This window comes from Vombatus ursinus, unplaced genomic scaffold, assembly GCF_900497805.2.
Source record: "Vombatus ursinus unplaced genomic scaffold, bare-nosed wombat genome assembly UNPS02014807.1, whole genome shotgun sequence".
NCBI lineage: Eukaryota > Metazoa > Chordata > Mammalia > Diprotodontia > Vombatidae > Vombatus > Vombatus ursinus.
This window is the reverse complement of record NW_020954585.1, coordinates 8,386,195-8,406,499: the sequence shown is the minus strand read 5'-3', so window position 1 is coordinate 8,406,499 and position 20,305 is coordinate 8,386,195. Positions and strand designations below refer to the sequence as shown.

At 37.8% G+C, this 20,305-nt stretch overlaps 1 protein-coding gene across 1 annotated transcript in view; it reads right to left on the bottom strand.

Annotated features, from left to right (window-relative positions):
• The window catches only part of LOC114052003 (dynein heavy chain 3, axonemal-like), a 176,229-nt gene that overhangs the window by 137,076 nt on the left and 18,848 nt on the right, over positions 1 to 20,305 (bottom strand). Inside the window, exons 8-14 of the mRNA XM_027874411.1 lie at positions 18,498 to 18,623; positions 16,213 to 16,408; positions 13,729 to 13,908; positions 4,892 to 5,028; positions 4,585 to 4,690; positions 4,257 to 4,435; positions 1,864 to 2,048 (exon numbers count right to left, since the gene is read on the bottom strand). Of these exons, the coding sequence (XP_027730212.1) occupies positions 1,864 to 2,048; positions 4,257 to 4,435; positions 4,585 to 4,690; positions 4,892 to 5,028; positions 13,729 to 13,908; positions 16,213 to 16,408; positions 18,498 to 18,623 (1,109 nt within the window). The remainder of the gene's footprint in view (positions 1 to 1,863; positions 2,049 to 4,256; positions 4,436 to 4,584; positions 4,691 to 4,891; positions 5,029 to 13,728; positions 13,909 to 16,212; positions 16,409 to 18,497; positions 18,624 to 20,305) is intronic.

Below are 20,305 nucleotides of genomic sequence, written 5' to 3'. Positions count from 1 at the left end.
GTTCTGCACTGGTAGAAGAAGTTGCCTCATAGGGGTCTTTAAACCAGTGAAATCACAGGTCTGGACCAAAATGACAGTAATAGTAAAACAACAAAAACAATAACAACTAGCATTTTTATGGGGCTTTAAGATTTGCAAAGCATTCTACCCATTTGATTTTGTTTAATTTTCTGTGAGGTATTTACTACTAGTAAGCCCATTTTATAGATAAGGAAACTGAAGCTGAAAGTTTAAAAACCTTGTCTGGGATCACACAGTCAATAAGCATGTGAATCAGGTTTTAAACCCAAGTCTTCCTGATTCCACGTCCCATCCTCTAATGCAGAGTCAGCAAACTATTGCCAAAAGGCCAAATCTGGGCAGCTGCTTGTTTTTGTATGGCCTGACAGCCAGGACTGCTTGTTTTTTTGTTTTTTGTTTACATTTTTAAATACAGTAAACTTTATTTAAAAATATAAAAAACATCCTAGTTTGCTGTATAAAAATAGATATTGGGCAGGATTTGACCAGCCCTATAGCACTGGTTAGTGTGGTATAGGGACCCTGGTGGTCCCCAGACCCTTTCTGGGGATTACTGAGAGGTCAAAACTATTTTCATAAAAACATTAAGACATTATTTGCCTAATAAAATACTCTCTCCTTTTCCAACTACATATCTGTTTGAGGCTGGATTCTCTTCATAGATTTCAACCAAAACACCATATTGTAACAGAATGAGTGCAGAAGCAGATTGAGAATCCAGCTGTCTTCTATTATGCCTATTAAAGAGATTTGCAAAAATATGTAAAACAATGCCACTCTTCTCACTAATTTTTTTTGTTCAGGAAAATAATTATTTTTTATAAAATATTTAAGGTAATCCAAAATGGATTTATTATTTTTCAATGAATTAATAAATTAAAATTTAAAAAGTAATTCATTTCAATGTCTAACATGGTAAACATCAATAGATATAACCCACATAAAAAACTCTTTGGGGTACAATAATTTTTAAGAATGTCAAGAGGTCCTCCAAACCAAAAAGGTTGAGAACTGTCACTCTGGATTCCTTCAAATCCCACCAAAAATTCCACCTTTTTTCAGAAACCTTTCCTGTTCCTACTTAATGCTAGTGCCTTCCATCTGGTGATTATCTCCAATTTATCCTGTATGTATCTTGTTTGTACATAGCTGTTTGCATGTCGTCTCTTCCATTAGACTGGGAACTCCTTGAATTCGAGGACTATTTTTTTGTTTTTTTGTTGTTTTTTTTTTAAAGCTTTCTTTGAATTCCCATTGATTAGCACAGTGCCTGGCACATACCAGGTGCTTAATTGATGTTTCTTAACTGCTGCTAGGTGGTTAGAGTACTGGGCCTGGAGTCGGGAAGACATCTTCCTGAGTTCAAATACAGCTTCAGGCACTTCCTAGCTATGTGACCCTGGGCAAGTCACTGTTTGCCTCAATTTCTTCATCTGTAAAATGAGCTGGAGAAAGAAATGGTAAAACATTCCAGTATCTTTGCCAAGAAAGCCCCAGATGGGGACACAGAGAGTCAAACATGACTGAAAATGACTGAACAACAAATCTATTGCAAGATAAAGGAACTGAGAACCAGAGCAGTGAATCACCTAACCTGTTATGTGGTGATGACTATCATATCATGATATCATATCACACATGACTATCATTGGCTGCACAGTCTCCATTTTCTACTGTTCGCTGGGACTTCCCTTTGATTTCAGTGGGGCTCAGTTCTGTTTGGGTGGTATGGATTGAGTTAGACTCCCCAGTATAGGTTTGACAAAAGGCATCTCTGCTATGATTCAGCCATGGGCTCTCTAACCCTTTTAAAAAAATATGTTAGGTATTGATTGGACCTACTGGGAAGATCAGCATAGTTCATTAGGAACTCCAGCCTCCAAGCAGCATCGGAGATCTGCCTCCTGAGATTGAACACAGTGACGTCACTGGCCTTCTTTAAGAATGCCGTGAGAAACACCAGGTCCTCGGTGTTGGCAGGGATCTCGCTGACTTTGTCTGCTATCATGCTGTACTGGTTGCAGAGGCTAGAAAGGAGAAAGCAGAGAGCAGGGTCACTAGCAGCAGCTACTAAAAATATGATTGAAGATCTATTTATTCTGCTGGGGAATAAATACACTGTTCTGTCTCCATTCTTTAGAGGATTTATTTATTTTCCCCCCAGAGGTGATTTCTTTGAGTTAGGGCACTCATGATAAAAGATTCTCTCCACCAAATCATATCAATACCTCTTCTACAGCAAATACAGTTAAAGAGCTGCCTGAAGCACTGAGGTGGGGAGGGAAATGAAGGAGCTTTTATTAAGTACCTCTTGTATGCCAGGCTCTGTGCTAAGCACTTTGCAAATATCAGCTCAGCTGATCGCTAGGAAACCAAGTGACTCGTCCAAGCTGACAGATCCAGGATATGTCAAAGGCTCTTTACCCACTTCATCGCATTGCCTAACCTCTTAGAGGTTTATAGTCTGAATGTTTGTTACTGAAAGGAAGCTTATCATAAACGTAATTGATTGAGCCAAACAGAAATCATCAAGCGTTTTCTGCACTGATAGTGTGCCTACTTGGGGTCTCTGATACTATGAAATTGTTTCACTTAACTGCTTTGCATTTAAACCCTCGGAACAATGCATCCCGTCGGATTCCATATTTCCCTCTTCCCCACCCTTGTTTCCTCTGTAGAGTAGACTGTGAGCCCAACTTCCATAACGCCTCACTTTATGCAAACAGCAGCCATCAGGACTATCTTTACAACCAAGCCAGTAAGAAAAGGAAAATTCCAGAGTCCAATCCTTTCCAAGTAATCGAGGTCAATGACTAACATCATGGACATTAGACATTGAATGGAGATACAAAAACAACAACAACAACTCACACACACACACACACACACACACACACACACACACATACACACACACACACACACAATCTTAGCTTCCTACCTCAGAGGCATTTACAATCCTAATAGGGAACAAGAAGATGGCATTAGAACACTTCTGGAGAAGACATCAAAAACAGCCCAAACTAATAAAGTAAAGACCAGTCCTGTAAGAGTTTTGGCAGGGTTATATAAGGTGAGAATCTGAGCCTGTTCTCTGAGCCTAAATGAAGTGAATCACAAATACACAATGGCTTGTTAAATTTGGATTATTCTCCACTAAAAATAAATATGCCAGACAGATTGTATGACATCACTCTCCTGGTTAGTTCTTCAATCCTACTAGGTGTCACCCTGCACAGGAGAAAACATATGTGAGAACCCAGTTTCCTAAATGCTATGCATCACTAAATGATTTGAAAAGTCTTTATCCAGGGAAAGTTCAACCCAAAACACAACTTGGGCTTCCTTTGAAAACATTGCTAGGGGAAACTAGAAGGCACAATGGATAGAATGCCAACCTTGGGGTCATGAGGACTTGAGTTCAAATTTGACCTCAGACACTTACTAGCTGTGTGGCCGTGGACAAGTAGCTTAAGCCTGATTGCCTTAAAAAAAAAATACAGACCAACACCAAAGTGGGTAATTTGGGTAAAGGAAAGGACTATAGAATTAGAATGGACCCTAAAGGCCACTGAATTGAGTTCCCTCATTTTATAGATGAAGACACTGAGTCACAGAGAAGTTAAATGACTTGCCCAGAGTCATATAGGTAGCCAGTATCTGAGGAAGGATTTGAACTCAGGTCTTTCTGACGCCAAGTCCAGCACTTTATTCATTCTACCATCTAGCTGACATGGAATTCTTTCCATTTTTCCTTCTCCCTTTCCCTATTCAAAATAGAAAATCTCGTTACATTCTTCCCTTACGTGTAAGCTTTAACCTGGAACTTTGAGTTTCCTTGATATCTTGACATGGAGGCAGAAGCCATAAGAACTCTAAGTCCAAAATGAGTAATAATAACTAATATTTATATGGCGTTTACTGTGTGCCAGGCACTGTATAATTATCTCATTTTGATCCTCACAAAAACTCTGGGAGGCAGGTGCTATTGTTATCCTTATTTTACAGATGAGGAAACTGAGGACAAATAAAGGTGAAGTGACTTGTCCAAAGTCACAAAACTAATGTGTTTGAGGTTGGATTTGAACTCAGGTCATCAGGACTATAAGCCTAGCACTTTAGCCACTGAGCCACCTAGATGCCCTGGTCACATCATTCCCCCTGCCCCTCACTCCTAATTGATCCATCTGTACAAATCTTCACAATAATTTTTCTACAAAGAATAAAAACGGTACTTGGTATTCTGCTCTCGATTTTCATCAACTTGGAATTGAATCAGCTGTTGTTTAAGCGCTTTGGTCCGATCACAGAGATTCTCATTTAGTGCCAAAGCATCAAGGCAAAACAGGGCCAAAGGTACTGTGATGTGCATGGATGCAATTTCTCCTTTCAATTTCTTCATCCTGTCAATGTACTGTGGGGAAGAGGAAGCATTCCATGGCTTAGCGGGTCCTCTGGGAATAACAAGCCAAGTGCTGATCATTTGGTAGGTACTACAAAATATTTATTGCTGGGTCCACTGGGGTTGGTGTTATTAAAATGCAAGGTAAAGTAAGGTCTTACCTCCACGAAATCATCAAGGTCATGGACTTTTGAGAGAAAAGATGTGACATCTTGTTTTGCAGTGCCGTCCAACAGATTGCTGTATTTTTGGTATACATCTAAATATCTTCCAGGTTGAAGAACAAAGGAACAGACACACAATCAACATGCACACACCTCAAGGTCAGCAGTGATTTAATCCCAACCAAGACTACCCACCCTCAAAAAAAAAAGAGAAAGAAACCAACAAAAATTAGCAAAAATAAATTCTTTGATAAGTAGAATGCATCCAAACTAGGTTATAGGATTCAAGATCAAGCCAACTTACTTTCTGGGGCCTACTTGGTTTTTTTCAAAAACCTCTTCTGTTTGCTTCACAAAGTCAGAAACTAACATTTCATCTGAGCAGACAGTCCCAAGAGTCAGATTATCTCCTTGGAGCTCTGGGAAAAGGTTTACTTCTACCTAAAGAGCATAAATGGGACTGTGTTTTCACAGAGAAAGGGAAGTAATCCTCACTTCGAAATGTTATCTCCTATAATGCACTGACCCTCTAGGAATGATTTCTGCATTTTTTTAAAAATCATTTTAGAAGTGGCCAGACCACCAACCTTCCTTGAAAGAAATCTTCCCTAAACAAAATTAGGTCAAACCCAGTAGCTGACTGTGGACAAAGGGGAAGGAAAGAAGGGAACAAACATTTATTATAATAGTGCCTACTATGCGCACATTACAAATATTATCTTATTTGATCCTCACAATAACCTTGGGAGGTAATAATAATAATAACTAACATTTATATAGCACTTACTATGTGCCAGGCACTGTGCTAAGCAGTTTACAAATATTACCTCTTTTAATCCTCACAACAACCTTGGGAGGTAGGTAGTATTATTATCTCCATTCTAGATTTGAGGAAACTGAGGCAGGCAGAGGTTAATTGACTTGCCTAGGGTCACAAGGCTAGGAAGTGTCTGAGGGTACATGTGGGAGGCAACAGTCTAACATCCTAGAAACTGGAAGATATGTTCTAGGAAAATGTTTGCAAGATAAAAGAGTGGCATTACTTCATATGGGCACCATGTTAGAACTTAATTATGCAGATTTTATCAGGCTATCCTTTATTTTAGGAGACATTGTTTGACCTGGGGAGAATCTGAACTTTGAAATAAGGCCACTACATTTTGTGGTATAATGGAAAGACATTATTAAACCTTTTTGATTCAGTGGGAAAATAACATTCCTATATGGTGATCTAAGAATCAAACAGCAAAATTGTGAATGATAGATAACTGACCTGAGTTGCTTATGTGGAAGGAATGGCTTACCTTGCACAACGTTAATCCAATAAACATTCACTCAATAGACATTTATTAAAGGCCTACTTTGCAGGTTAGACAAGGATAAATAAAATGAAGTCCCTACCCTATAAGAAAAATTTATAATCTACTATTGAAGATAAGATAGGTATAAAATAATCACTATAAATTAGAATGTGATAAAATGCATGGGAGAAATCCAAACAAGGTGCTATGAGAGATGCAAGCAAGAAGAGATTACTTCGAACTTTGCTTTGAGTGAGGATAAACCAGTCAGACTCTCTGGGAGAGTTAATACTTGAGCTTCTAGTTTGCCCAGGGGAAAAAAAAAAACAAAAAGTATGTGAAAGAAGTAGTATGGGCTAAGGCTGGAGAGGTAGCTTGCAGGCAAATCATAGAAGGCCTTGAATGTCAGGTTGAGGAGTTTGTATTTTATTGGGAAATAGCGATGTCCCCAAGAAGTGAAATAACAGGAAAAGAGAGAAGAGAAAAAGGTAAGAAATTTCTAGAAGTTGTATTTCTACTCAAGATTTTCCCCACAGACAACAGCTGGAGGAAGTTTCTATTTGCATTTCTGCAATAGTTTCTGGACTTTTTAAGGACTCTTCCTTTTAAAGGACTCCTTTGGCAGAGCCCCACTTCTCCAATACGACTGTAGTTATGATATTAGTAAATATCTATAATGACAAAAAGCAACCAATATTTTAAATGAATTTATATATTAGTTACAACAGTAAAAGAAAGGTCATATTTTATCCCAGAAAGGCAAGAAAATAAATTCTTATTAAAAGGAACAAATGAAACATCATGGACACAAAATCCATTATTCCCATCAAATATTTTATTGTGGCTCAATGAACTTAGAGGATGATCAGAAGAGCCTGGTCTTGATTAGATTGTAGGAAGGTATCCATTACTTGGGACTTTTTTTGCATCTCCCTTGTTGGGACAGATATGACCATTGTTGTTAGGCTTAAGGGCATATCCTAGGCTTTGAAACTTGTTATACATTTATATCTCATTAAGACTCTGGTCCTGGCCAGCCTCTTAGAGAAAATAGAATGAACTTATTGCTCTACAGTTGGAGAAAGCTAAAAACTGAGCTATAATTTGAAGGAGCGAAAATCTGGACTTTCTCCTCTGCTACTTCTGTAAGTTATTTGGGAAATGGAGTTGACTGCATAGTAACTCCAAGTTTATTTTCCTCCTGGGAAAATAATGCCAGGGAACTACTATTTTTTAATAGTAGTACTATAAGGCTGGAGACTTTCCCTCTTGACTTTCCAGACTTTTCCACCTCCTGTCTAGCAGCTCTCTCCAGATGCTTCCACTCCTGTGGTCCTCCCCTCTAAGTAGTAAGTACCTGGCCAGGTCCACCACTTCCAGAGGTGGCCAGGCCAACCCATGTTCACTTCTCTCCCAGATCTACTTCTAACTCTGGACTTTTTCCATGTCCTTGCCTCTATAAGGAGACCCTTCCCCTCCCCAGCTTCTAGTTCCCTTTTATGTATTGTCTTCCTCCTTTAGAATGCAAGCTCCTTGAGGGTAGGGACTGTCTTTTTTGTTTGTTGTATTCCTGGAGCTTAGCACAGTCCCTAGTATACACTAAGTGTTTAATAAATGCTTAATATAATATAATCTACCTGTCTATCTGTCTAGGTCCCTGAGGTAGAAGATGGGACTTCTGAGAAAGAGGAAGGGAATTTTATGGACTTTTTATGGACTAATATGAGTTCTTTGGGATATTTTGCATTTCTAGTACAGTAAAATAAAAGCTATCTTGAATCTGATGTACATTGTTATCTTTAGTGCCTACACAGGACCTGGGGGCCTTTTACTTATATAAGGGAAATATGAACATGAGCCATATTCTAAGTTTCCCAGAGGAAATTCTTGGTGGGGGCAAAATAAGACAAAGAAATATTATTTGAAAGGCAACTCTCTAAGATTGAACCTGGTCCATGAAAGCCTAGAGACTGGGTTCTAGGATACAGATTACATAAAGATGAAAATGGCAATGCTTGGCAAATTCACAGACCCCTTAAAATAACTCCAAAGCCAATCCAGGAATCTGTGGGTTGGAGTCACATCCATGATTTGGCAGAAATCTGTTAATTATAAAACAACTCTCGCTGAACAAACTATCACCATATTGAAAGAATAGGCTGAGAAAACTCCAAAAAATTACTGGAAGCCTCCTAAAGGATAAATCCTCATTCAGTTGACACTAAGGGTCAAACAGCTTGTTTTCAATGACAGGTCACCACTTTGGTTTCCACCAATAAGAATGCCAAAACTCAGAATATTGCTTCTAAGCAAGTATGAAGAGAAAAGGGAATTTTGCAATAACATGCAATGAGTACATTATGTTTGTGTTTATTCCAGTGCCTGATAACTTCTGTGAATGAACAAAATACAAGTTGTCCTCCCTAATTAGAGAAGGATTTGGTAAAATGTGTGGAGGAGTATCTCCCTACTCTCCACGTGTGGGGTCCCAATTAGAGAAAAGCCATAAAATACAATAATAAGTGAAAAGCCATAAAACTTAAACTCTGTGAAAGGTGGAAGCCTGGACATGGTGACCTGTTAAAAATCATAACTTAAATACTGAATCATAACTTAGACACTGAGTTATAACTTAAGATACCAAGCCATATGAAAGCCATAACAAGAATATCATGACCCATATGTGACATCATCAGTACACAAACATATTTGGGCATAATATTGGCTTAACTCCCAAGCTCATTACTAAGCAGAAAACCAAAAATATCCACCAATCAGTAGTGATGCACTCTCTAGCTCCTCCTCCTTTTGTTTGTTTTCTATAATTACCATGGAGATTTTGGGGGATTCTTTAGCCGGGATTCACTGAACTGTCTGGCAGCTGCCCCAGATTGCCCTTGTTTTGTAAGTATTCATAATAATTGATTAAACTGCTACCTATAATCAATCTGGAGATTCTTAGCCTCTTTGGTATCAAAAAGAACACCTCACAGTTATGGAGGAGGCACAGGGTTCTTTAGCCAGGGGAATTTCAGACCTTACACCATGTTATCAAGAAGAAAGTAGTACTTCTTAAAAGATTAGAAATACTTCAAAGGAAAAAAAGAAAGAAAGAAAGAAAGAATGAATGAATTTGAAGAGACAGAAGGAAATCCTAAACGTATTGACCTAATTTTCAAAAAAGGAAAGAAGCTAGAATGTTTAGATTATAGATCAGAAAGCTTCATTTCAATTCCTGACAAAAATATGGAATATCATGAAAGAGATGGCTTCTGAGCATTTAGAAAAGGAGGTGGTGATCACTAATAGCAGTCTAGCTCCATCAAGAACATTTCATGCCTAACTAATGCAATTTTCTTTTTTGACAGGGTTATTTGACTTTTATGTCAAGGGAATGCCATGAACATAGTACTTCTGAATGCCAGAAGAGCATTTGACAAAGTATCTCATAATATCCTTTTGGACAAAATGGAAAGAATTGTGTTAGATGATAATACAGTTTGGTGAACTAAGAACTGGTTGAGTGACCAGACCTAAAGTGGGGTCATTTAATGGTCCAGTGACAACCTGGAATGCCCTGTCTTTCATACAATGCTATTCAATATTTCTACCAAAAACTTAAAGGTATAAATGAAATTCTTATATTTGCGGATGACACAAAGTGGAAATGTTATTATGGATGCAGAATCAATATTCAAAAAAGATTTCAAAAAGCTAGATCTTTGGACAAATCTAACAAGACAAAATTTAATAGGAATAAATGTAAAGTTCTTTGAACTTGAGTCCAAAAAAAATCATCTTCACAAGTACAAGATGAAGGAGTTGTTGCTAGATAGTTTATATGAACTCTGTGTGTGTGCATGTATGTGTGTGTGTGTATTTGTATATCACACCCAGGGTTCTGTTTTGGTCCCTGTTCTCTGTTCTTTCTAAACTTTCCCTTGATGATCAGCTCCCATGGGTTCAATTATGAGCTTCAGCAACTGACTTCTGAATCTATTAAGCCCTCATTTTTCTCTTGAGGTCCAATATTACTAGTTTCCTGCTGGACATCTTAACATAGATGTCCTATAGGCATCTCAAACTCAATATGTCTGAAACAGAATTCATTATCCCTGAACCCACTCCTTTTCCTGACTTTGCTATTTCTGTTAAAGGGTATCACTATTCTTTCAGTCACTTAGAGTCACAACCTTGGAGTCAGTCTGCATTCTTTAATCTCCCTTACTCTCTTTATCCAATTCAATTAGTTGCTAAGTGTTGTCAATTCTATCTCCATGACATCTCTTGCTTCTGCCCCCTTCTTTCTACTCATGTAATTAACATTCTATTTCAGGTTCTTCTTACTTTTTTCCTGAACTATAGTAATAGACTTCATTTTAAAAAAACAAAATATTTATTTTATTTTTTAATTAACAAGCATTTATTTTCTTTCCCTCCTCCTACCACTGGCAGGAAAAAAAAGAAAATTAGAACAAAACCTTTGTAACAAATATGCATAGTCAAACAAAACAAATTCCCACATTGGCCATGTCAAAAAATGTGTATCTCATTCTGCATCTCAAGTCTTATCTCCTCTCTGTCAGGAGGTGAGTAGATGCATCTTCATCAGTCTCCTGAATTTACGGTCAGTAATTACTGCAATGGCCTTCTAATTAGTCTCTCCGCCTTCAGTTTCTCCCCTCCCCAAACCATCTTCCAACCAGATGCCAAATTGATATTACTGGAGCCTATGTCTGACTATGTCATTTCCCTGCTTAGGAAGCTTCAATGTTTCTTTAGGATAAAATATAAACTCTTTTGTTTGGAATTTAAAACCCTTCCCAATTCATCTCTAAACTATCTTTCTAGACTGACTTCATCAAGAATGAAGAAATCCAATGAGAAACTATAAGAAATAACTACTTATACCTTTGAGATGCACAAAAAGTAAACCAGAGGGGCAGCTAGGTAGCGCAGTGGATAGAACACCCCGCCCTGGAGTCAGGAGGACCTGAGGTCAAATCCGGCCTCAGATGCTTGACACTTACTAGCTGTGTGACCCTGGGGCAAGTCACTTAACCCCACTGTTTAGCCAAAATAAATAAATAAAAATTAAAAAAAAAAATAAAGTAAACCAGAAACCCAGGGAAATAGGAAAGGGGGCCACTCTCAAAACCAGCACAGACAAACAGGCCAGCAGCCTAGCAACATGACCAGAGATGAATGGAGATGCTTGTAGTCAAGTTAATAGATAATGAATTTTATTTTAGCCACGTTGAGTTTGATATACTCTTATAGGATATCCAGGTTGAAATATCCAGTTGGGTTCTGTTCAGGAGGCAGGAAAAGTGTGGGACTTTCAAGAGAAAACCTGAGAGGAGTATCAAAATTCTCAGGGAGAGGGTATAGGAGAAACTAGATGTCCCTGGGAGCATCAGTGACCAGTGCAGCATGGCAGCATGCATGGTAGCATTTAGACCAAGATAATACATGTGCCTAGGAGCTAAAAAATCTCTAACACTCTGTTCTGAGATGCTAGCACTCTGAACTTCAAGCATCCAGGGAGGCCTGACCTCCAGAGATAGAAGTCAATGCAAGAATCCAGGTGATCCAGGGTAAGACCAAGCAGAAATGACTACCCAGCCTAAGAGTTGGAGTGGAGCCCAGCCCTAGAACAAAGCCCTTCATCAAACCAAAGAAAACAGTAACCAGTGTAAAAAATTATTTTAGATCTAGAGATGCTCCAAAATTCAGTACAAAGAGAGAATGTAACTCAATAACTACTGTAACCTGAGACTCAGGGGGGAAAAATGGATTTTTTTTTTACAAGGACTACATGAATATTTAGAAGAACTGAAACAGATAAAAATAAAATAAATATTCTAGAGAAAGAATTGGAAGGAGAATAAATAGAATAGAAGAGAAAGTAGTAAACTTTAACAAAAAATTGACTCCTTAAAACTAGGATAGACCAAACAGAAATCAATGACTACACAAGACAGCAGAAAATATTAGAACAAAATCAAAGACTGAAAAAGTTGAAGAAAATGTACATTATCTAACATTTAAAAAAATTACCCTGAAAAACAGGTTGAGAGATAATCTAAGAATCATTAGTTGTGGTGCTAACATTTTAATAAGAGAAGAAGAAAAAAGTGACCTTTCAGATCCGTGATGTATTTATTCCATGAGTATCAGGGGAGATAAATAAGAAAAGCAGAGGACCTAAGGATGGATAGGTTCTGTTTTGAGGGCTTTAAGAGAGGCAAGAGAATGGAAGGTAAAAGGAATACATTTGTGTGGGAAGAAGGGGTAGAACTTGCTATTTAATAATTGAGGCACATAAGAAGATGCACCCCATCTCATCTAATAAACATGGAGGAAGAGGTAAAAGGAAGGTGCATCAAACAAACCTTACTCTTAAGTCTCTGAAACAGACAAAGCAGGATTGAATACATGCACAAATAAATGATTTGGTGCAACTCAACAGGAAAACAAGTAGAGATGAGTTTTTAAGAGAAGGAAAATATTTGCAAGCAAGACAAATTTCCTTCTCTCAAAAGAAGGAGGGTGGAATTAAAAAGGGGGAAAAGAATCTAATGGAGTTTTTACCTGTTGAGGGTGGGATAAAAAGGAAAAGAAGAAAATAAGTAGAATCTAAGGGGATTAAGGAATTGAAAAGGGAAAAAGGAAAAGGAGTAGAGTCTAAGGGTTCCCATCCATTGGAAAATGACTAAACAATGTGGTATATTAATGCAATGGAAAATTATTGACCTATTTGATAAATTGAGACAATTTTAAAGAATCCTGGGTAATGTGAGCTAATGTAGAATGAAGTGAGCAGAACCAGGAAAAGAGTTTATGTAAGAACAACAATAAGGTAAAGGAAACTTTGTAAGATGTTAAGAGCTCTGATCAATGGCATAAACAATGTCTCCCACCAGAGGATCTATGATGGTACCCATTCCTTGTAGCTGAGATATATTCTACTACAAATTGACCCTCATCAACTCTGATCATAGGAAAAGTAGCTGGGTGGAAGCGTATTTAAAGACAGTTTTCACATCTCTACTAAACTTCCCTTCCCCAAATTAAACATCCCCTGCTCCTCCAATTAATTGTCATTGGGTATGGTTTCCAGGCTCTTACTGTCTGGTCACATCATTTTGAGTCTGCTTACAGGACCAACAGCTAACAGGAAAGAACAGGGCAATGAGGGAAACAGTAGTCATAGATTTTTACTAAAAGGAGGAAGTTCAGAATTTTTGGTCTAGGAAGGCAAAGGACTTCTTCTACCACTTTACAAAATAAAGCACATAAGCAAGAAGTAGTGGATAGAGTGTTAGAATTGGAGTCAGGAAGACCTGGGTTTAAGTCCTACTTCTGACACTTAGAAGTTATTTGACTCTAACAAGACACCTAAACCCTCTGAGCCTCAGTTTCATAATCTGTAAAATGAGGATGTTGGACTAGATGGCCTAAAAGGTCCCTTCTCACTTTAGATCTATAATCTATACACAATCTCTTAATTTATAAGATTTAGCATAGACCAAAAGCATATATTAGTTTAAGAAAGACTTCAATTCATGAAGAATATATCCATAATGGGTAATTAAAGGAAGTTAGAATTGCTCTGAGAGATTATTTCTCAGAGCATTTCTAACTTCCTTTCTAATTTCCTTAAATCAGCCTTGGGCATTAGAAGGTGACCTTATATAGTACAACTATGTGCTCCCACTAAACATCCCTTGGTGCATTATAATGGATATTTTTTAGATTCTCTTATGTTCCAAGTCTTTCATCTTGGTTGGCATATGTCCTAAATATCCCAGTCCCCTATCTATGAGTCACACTGTACCTTAGGAATATTTTCAGAGTTCTTAATGATTTCCATGAAGCAGCTGTAGATTAAATCCCAGCATTCCTTAAAAGGTGGATCAAAGATAATCATTGGTTCTTCCACTTTGAGTTTTATGAGGATTACCTGAGGGATGAAAAACTCCATCTCTTGATAAGGAGGATCAAAATCATTCCCATCCTCAAAGGAGAAAAAAAAAGGAATAGTAGTTAGAAAGTGAGAAATTCTGGAATTAAGGCCAAGAGAATAGTAACTATTGGCCTATGCTTCTTGAAGTTGGTGTGGGAACCCAATAAGGAGGTGATTGCCTCAGTTCAGGCAGGAAATTCACACTGGCATGACAAGTTATAAGTCTCATGGCCAGTCTCAAGACACTGCACAGTAAAAACTTTGTAAATGATTTTTTGGAGGAAAGGGGAAGAAGGTTGCCAATTACTCCAACATGCCACTTAATAAAAGTTATACTTATTGATGAACTACTATATTACAATATTCCTACCATGCTTCTATGTGGCAGTTGAAAAGTCCTTATGAAATAGTCAGATTTAGAGAAATCTCTAAATCTGCTGCTGAGCCTTTTATATTAACAAGTACTTTCCAGTTGCCTCCATTCTTTTCAGAATCATCTGCAGCCAATTCTAATAATCCAATTCAAGTATATTTGGTTCAGAAAAAAAATCTTCAGAGTTTATTTTAAGGGCATTTTAAATGAGTCAGTGGATTGCAAATGAGTTTCAGTAACCTTGGTCTTACTTAGGGAAGGATCAGAAATGCTGGTTTCCATAGACTTCTCTGAAGTACTAATTAACCACCTGTTAGATCTAGAGTTGGAAGGGACCTCCCAAACCACCTACACCAATCCCTTCATTTTATAGATGAGAATCAAGGAGATTAAGTGACTTGCCCCATGTCACACAGATAGTAAGCATTAAGGATGGGATTTGAACCTGGGTGTCCAAGCCTAGAACCAATGCTCTCCCCTTGTGCGGTCAAACTGTTTGTTTTTTTTTCTTTTTTTCTTTTGTACCTAACACAATGCTTAACATATATTAGGGGCTGGATAAATGCTTACTGATTGTTTGATTAATTGCTTGATTGACCTCTGTGATTTTAATTTAAATAATAATAGCTAACATATAGCACTTTAAGATTTGCAAAGCATTTTACAAAAATTATTTATTTGATCCTCACAACCACCCTGGGAGGTAGGTTCATTTTGGAGTTGAGGAAACTGAGGCTGATAGTGGTTAAGTAACTTGCTCCTAGTCACATGGCCAATAAGCATCTAAGACAGGATTTGAACTCAGTCTTCCTGACTTCAGGCACAGCACTATATCTACTGCACTACCTAAATGTATACTTCAAAGTCCAGTTTAAAACTCCAGTATGCCCCACACATCCACTTATGATCAGAATTGATGAGGGTCACTATGTTGTAGAGACTTATTTTGCTTTATGCAACGGTTCCTAAAAGGTTGTATGTATAAACTGGATTATTGTAAATAAAATTGTTATTTTAAAAGTAGCAGGAGTGCTTGCTATTTTTAAAATTGCTATTGTGAAATGCTTTTGAAAGTAAATAATTAGTTTTTAAATTTGCTTTTTGTTTAGACCCAGATCTTCTTCATGTATTAGCTACACATAAAAGAAAACATTTTAAATAAGTTGAAGTGTGTGAATATAATATAATATTTTTGTGCAATAAAAAATTATAAAGATATAGCACAGTACAGTGGTCAGAGGGCTAGCCTAGGACTCAAGAAGACCCGAGCTTACATCTTGCCTCTGAAACAAACTGGTTGTGTGGCCATGAGCAAATCATTTGACTGCTCAAGGTCCTGGACATAGTACATTGTAAAGGAGTTGCTGATGTGCATTAGCAGAGCAAGTTTCCAGGAGTCCCACACACTAATGAAATTGTAGATTCAGACTCCCCTACCAGCATATAAATATACATGTATGTATGCATGCATACAAATATGTATAGGTATATATGTATAGGTATGCATACATGTATGTGTATGTGTATACATGCACACGTGTATACGTATATACACACAGGAAGATTTGTAGGAATTGATGCAGGGTAAAGAAAAAAGAAGCAAAAGAAAAACTTCCATGATGACTACAATAACAAAAATGGACATTTTACTAAAAGGCAGATTCATTGCAATGAGCAATCTTGGATCCAGGGAACGGAATACGTTCCTCCTCTCAAGAGAGAGGTGGGGGGAGGGTAATTACAGGCACAAAATGATGTATGGTTGCTTTGTCAGCCAGTTTTGCTTAATTATTTCTTTAAATCTTTATTACAAGGGAGGATTGTGTGTGTGTGTGTGTGTGCATGGTGGGGGGTGAAAGGAACCCCCCCAAACCAGAGGTACCAACGAAATTTTCTAAATACAAAAATTATACACCTATCATATAATGATGTTCTTACTACTTTTATCATATCCAAAAGATTAGCTCACTGTCCACTTATACCTTGTGAATCATAAAAAACTCGACAAGATCCTTCAGTGAATTAATCACTAACTCCCGGAGCTGCAGGGACATGAAGGAAGCCACTGAAGCAAAATACTCCTCAATAATTCGAGAGGATTCAAAGTCACTCTTGGGAGCAAAACGAAGCCAATGATCCTTCTGTGAGATAAAATGCTGGGCACAGGTGGGAATCCACCTGCAAGGACAAAAGGCAGCCTGGGGTCAGATAGGTATTTGAGCTCTGGGGACCTTTCTCACTCTCGGCCAACTCTTCTGTCAAGGAAGATGGGTGAGGGGATCCTAGGGAATCGAATAGAGTAGGTGGACCCCTTTCCCACTAAAATAGCGTCATCAATCAACTATCTCAGTTTCTTCAAGACTCGGCTTGGGTGCTATCTCCTACTAGAGGCCTTTCATCAACCCCTCAGTTGTTAATATTCTTTACTTTTTTGAAATTCACAATTTAATTATTATTACTATCATTAATGGTAGGTACTGTGGAGAATACAACAGATGCAGAAGATGTGAACACATCTCGAGGACCTCCAGGAGCTGGAAAGATGTATTTGCTTATTTGTATACATGCTGCCTCCCACCAGTAGAATGCAGTTCTTTAAAGGACAGAGACTCTATTTTGTTCTCATCTTCATAATCCTTACTGCCTTGTGTCTACCCATGGATAGGCACTGAGCCTCTGATTTCATTGGTATAGGGAACACCTAGGTGAGAGAACTCTGGCTATCAATGCAGGGACCTTCTCTTACTGTCTTAGAGAGTAACCTAGAACAAAGGCATCAAATATGCTGCCTGCACCTGCATTTGCAGACTACAACGCTCCCCAGTGCAAAGGAACCACATTAAAATGTAATTGGGAAATATTTAATAAAATAAATAAAAATACAATAGAATACAGATAATGTTAATATGTGGTTTTCTAAGTCAATACGTGGTCTGCAGGGAGCTGCTTTACAGCCAGCTTTCTATACACCTCATCAATGCTTCTCTCAGGTGCATAGTGGACACGTGAGAAATGTTTTTGAATTGAACCTTCTGACCAACTTTACCCATTTCCCCTTTCCCAAGAAAATAAATGAGATAAGCATTGAAAAGATACTTTTCCTATGGTATCACCCATATGGCCAGGACTATTTGGTAAAATACACTTAATAAGAAATGTAAATTTCTTTTCTTCTTAACCATTAGATATTATACGTTATACCACTTCACCTTCCTTTTACTCTTCGGTCCAGTGACACTGACCTCCTGGCTGTTCCTCAAACAAGACACTTCATCTCTCAGCTCAGGGCATTCTCTCTGGCTGCCCCCCATGTCTGAAATGCTCTCCCTTCCCATCTCTTTCTCCTCTCTTCCTAAGCTTCCTTCAAGTTCCAGCTAAAATCCCAGTTTTTACATGAAGGCTTTCTCAATTTCTCTCAATTCTAGTGTCTTCCCTCCATTGATTATATCTAATGTATCCTATATATAACTTGTTTGTGCATAATTATTCCCATGTTGTCCCTCCCATTAGGCTGTGAGATTCTAAAGATCAGGGACTGTCTTTTAACCTTTCTTGGCATCCCCAGTGCTTAGCATAGTACCTGACATATAGTCGGTGCTTAATAAAGGTTTATTGACTGATTGAAAAAAAAAGAAACTGAAATAGGGCTTCCTGCTCAGAAAGAGAGAAAGTAGAATTAAAGGTGAAACATTGCCCTCCTTTACTTCAAGCTCTCATCCCCACCCAATACATGCCCCGAATGCTAATTTTCCAGGGAAATCATTGCCTAAACTCTTCCTGCTATTCAGTGGATGGTATTTTCCTTGGTTCTGGATGCAGCTACATATGTATTCTTATAATGGCTAAAAATGAATTGTCTTAAACACTGGAAACCTCCCTGTCCTTAGGATGTTGAAGTTAATCAGCTGGGTGGCCAAAATACAAGAATGTTAAAATCTTCCACATCACCAAGAAAGGACTCAAAAGTTTGAAAGTCAGTGATGGGAAGTAGGTGCTATAATAGGGAACAGATGATGGGAGAGGCTCCAGGAGAAAGAACCTTTGTGAAAGCAAAGGAATAGTTGGAAGGAAAAACACAGGAAGGGGGGAAGCAATGAGAAGTGCAAGAGTGAGGATGATGAATGTGAGGGTCAATCAATGTAAGTATAAAGAGAGGCTAAGATTTTGCTGTTCAGCATTGAGGACCAGTTTAAACTTCAGCTGGTTCTCAATTTTAATTCCAATTGCTTCCGTCTCATTAATATCACCATTTAGACATAATATTGACCTGTCAAGAAGAACTTGACGAGCTTCAATGCAGTGCTGTTTAATGACTTTGAAAAACTCATTGGGTAATAGTGGCAATGGTCCTGCAAGCAATTCTGCTGTTCGAACAAACCTGATGTTACAAAATCTGTAAGAGAGAGTTTTTTGGAAAACCTGTGTAAGTTAAATTATTATTATTATTATAAATATTATAATTATAAGTAAATATTATTTTAAAATTAATATTAAATATTATTAAATCAAATTTATAGATCACAAATAAAAAGTTTTCCCAGTTTTTCATTAAATGGGACTTATGATTAATGATTATTTATGAGGAACTTTAATGTTAATTATATATGCATATATATTTCTTATTTAAAAATACTTTGTTTCAATCAGCAAAAAAATCTGTTTCCTCCCAAGTGAGAAGAATAGAAAAACAAAACTCATCACGCAATGCATAGTAAATAAAAAAAATTTCCACATTGGCCATGTCCAAAAAAAATGTCTCATTCTGCACTCTTGATCCTTCATCTCTCTATCAAAAGGTAGGGAGCATATTTGTCCAAGGATCAGCCTTGCTAAGTTCAGAGAGACTTATCATCTGAGGATTATCTGTATTACCTTGCATTTTGTGGTATATCCTTACACACACACACACACACACACACACACACACACACACGTACATTCTCTTTTGATAGAATGTAAGCTCCTTAAGGGCAGGGATTAATTTTTGTCTTTATATACTCAATGTCTAGTATAGATTAAAGCTATTCAGCTTTATCTTCTTCATTACCCCTCTCATCATCTCAACACATTACTGTCCATTATGTCATATATCCCAACATATTACTATCCAGTCATTCTTCTCTCTGGTCCCTGAGGAATTCTCTCTAAAGTTAATCCCGATACCAGCTCTACAGGTTTTATGCCCCCCTGACTTCTGAGGGATCTTTCTCAAACACATATACTCTAGGCAGCTAGGTGGTACAGTGAATAGAGTGTTGGGCCTGAGGTCAGGAAGACCCAAGGTCAAGTCTGACCTCAGATACTTACTAGCTATGTGATCTTGGGCAAGTCATTTAATACCTGTTTGCCTCAGTTTCCTCATCTGTAGAATAGGAATAATGATAACACCTACCTCCCAGGGTTGTTATCAAATGACATAATAATTGTAAAGTGCTTAGTACAGTGCCTGGCCCATAGTAAGCACTCTATAAATGCTAGTTATCATTATCATCATCATCACCATTATTATTCCCTCTCTTTTCAACCTCTGTCCTCCCATTGGATCTTTCTTCTTTGCCCTCAAACATGCATAGGTCTTCCACTATCAACCTTTGATGACCCTATTACTCCCTCAAGCTATGATCCTATTTCTCTCCCTTTCTGAGCCTCATGTTCCTCATCTATAAAATGTAAATAACAAGACTTGCCTTAACTCCCTTGGAAGGTACAAATGTAAATTGATTTGAAAACTTTAAGGTGTTAATAAATGTTCCACACTAATGCATTGTTGGTGGAGTTGTGAAATGATTCAACCATTTTGGAGAGCAATTTGAAACTATGCCCAAAGGGCTATAAAAATGTGCAAACCCTTTGACCCAGCAATAGCACTCCTAGGGCTGTATCCCAGAGAGATCATACAAATGGGAAAAGGACCCACATGTACAAAAATATTCATAACAGCTCTTTTTGTAGTCGTGAAGAATTGGAAATTGAGAGGATGCCCATCAGTTAGGGAATGGCTGAACAAATTGTGATATATGAATGTGATGGAATACTATTGTGCTATAAGAAATGATGAACAGGCTGACTTCAGAA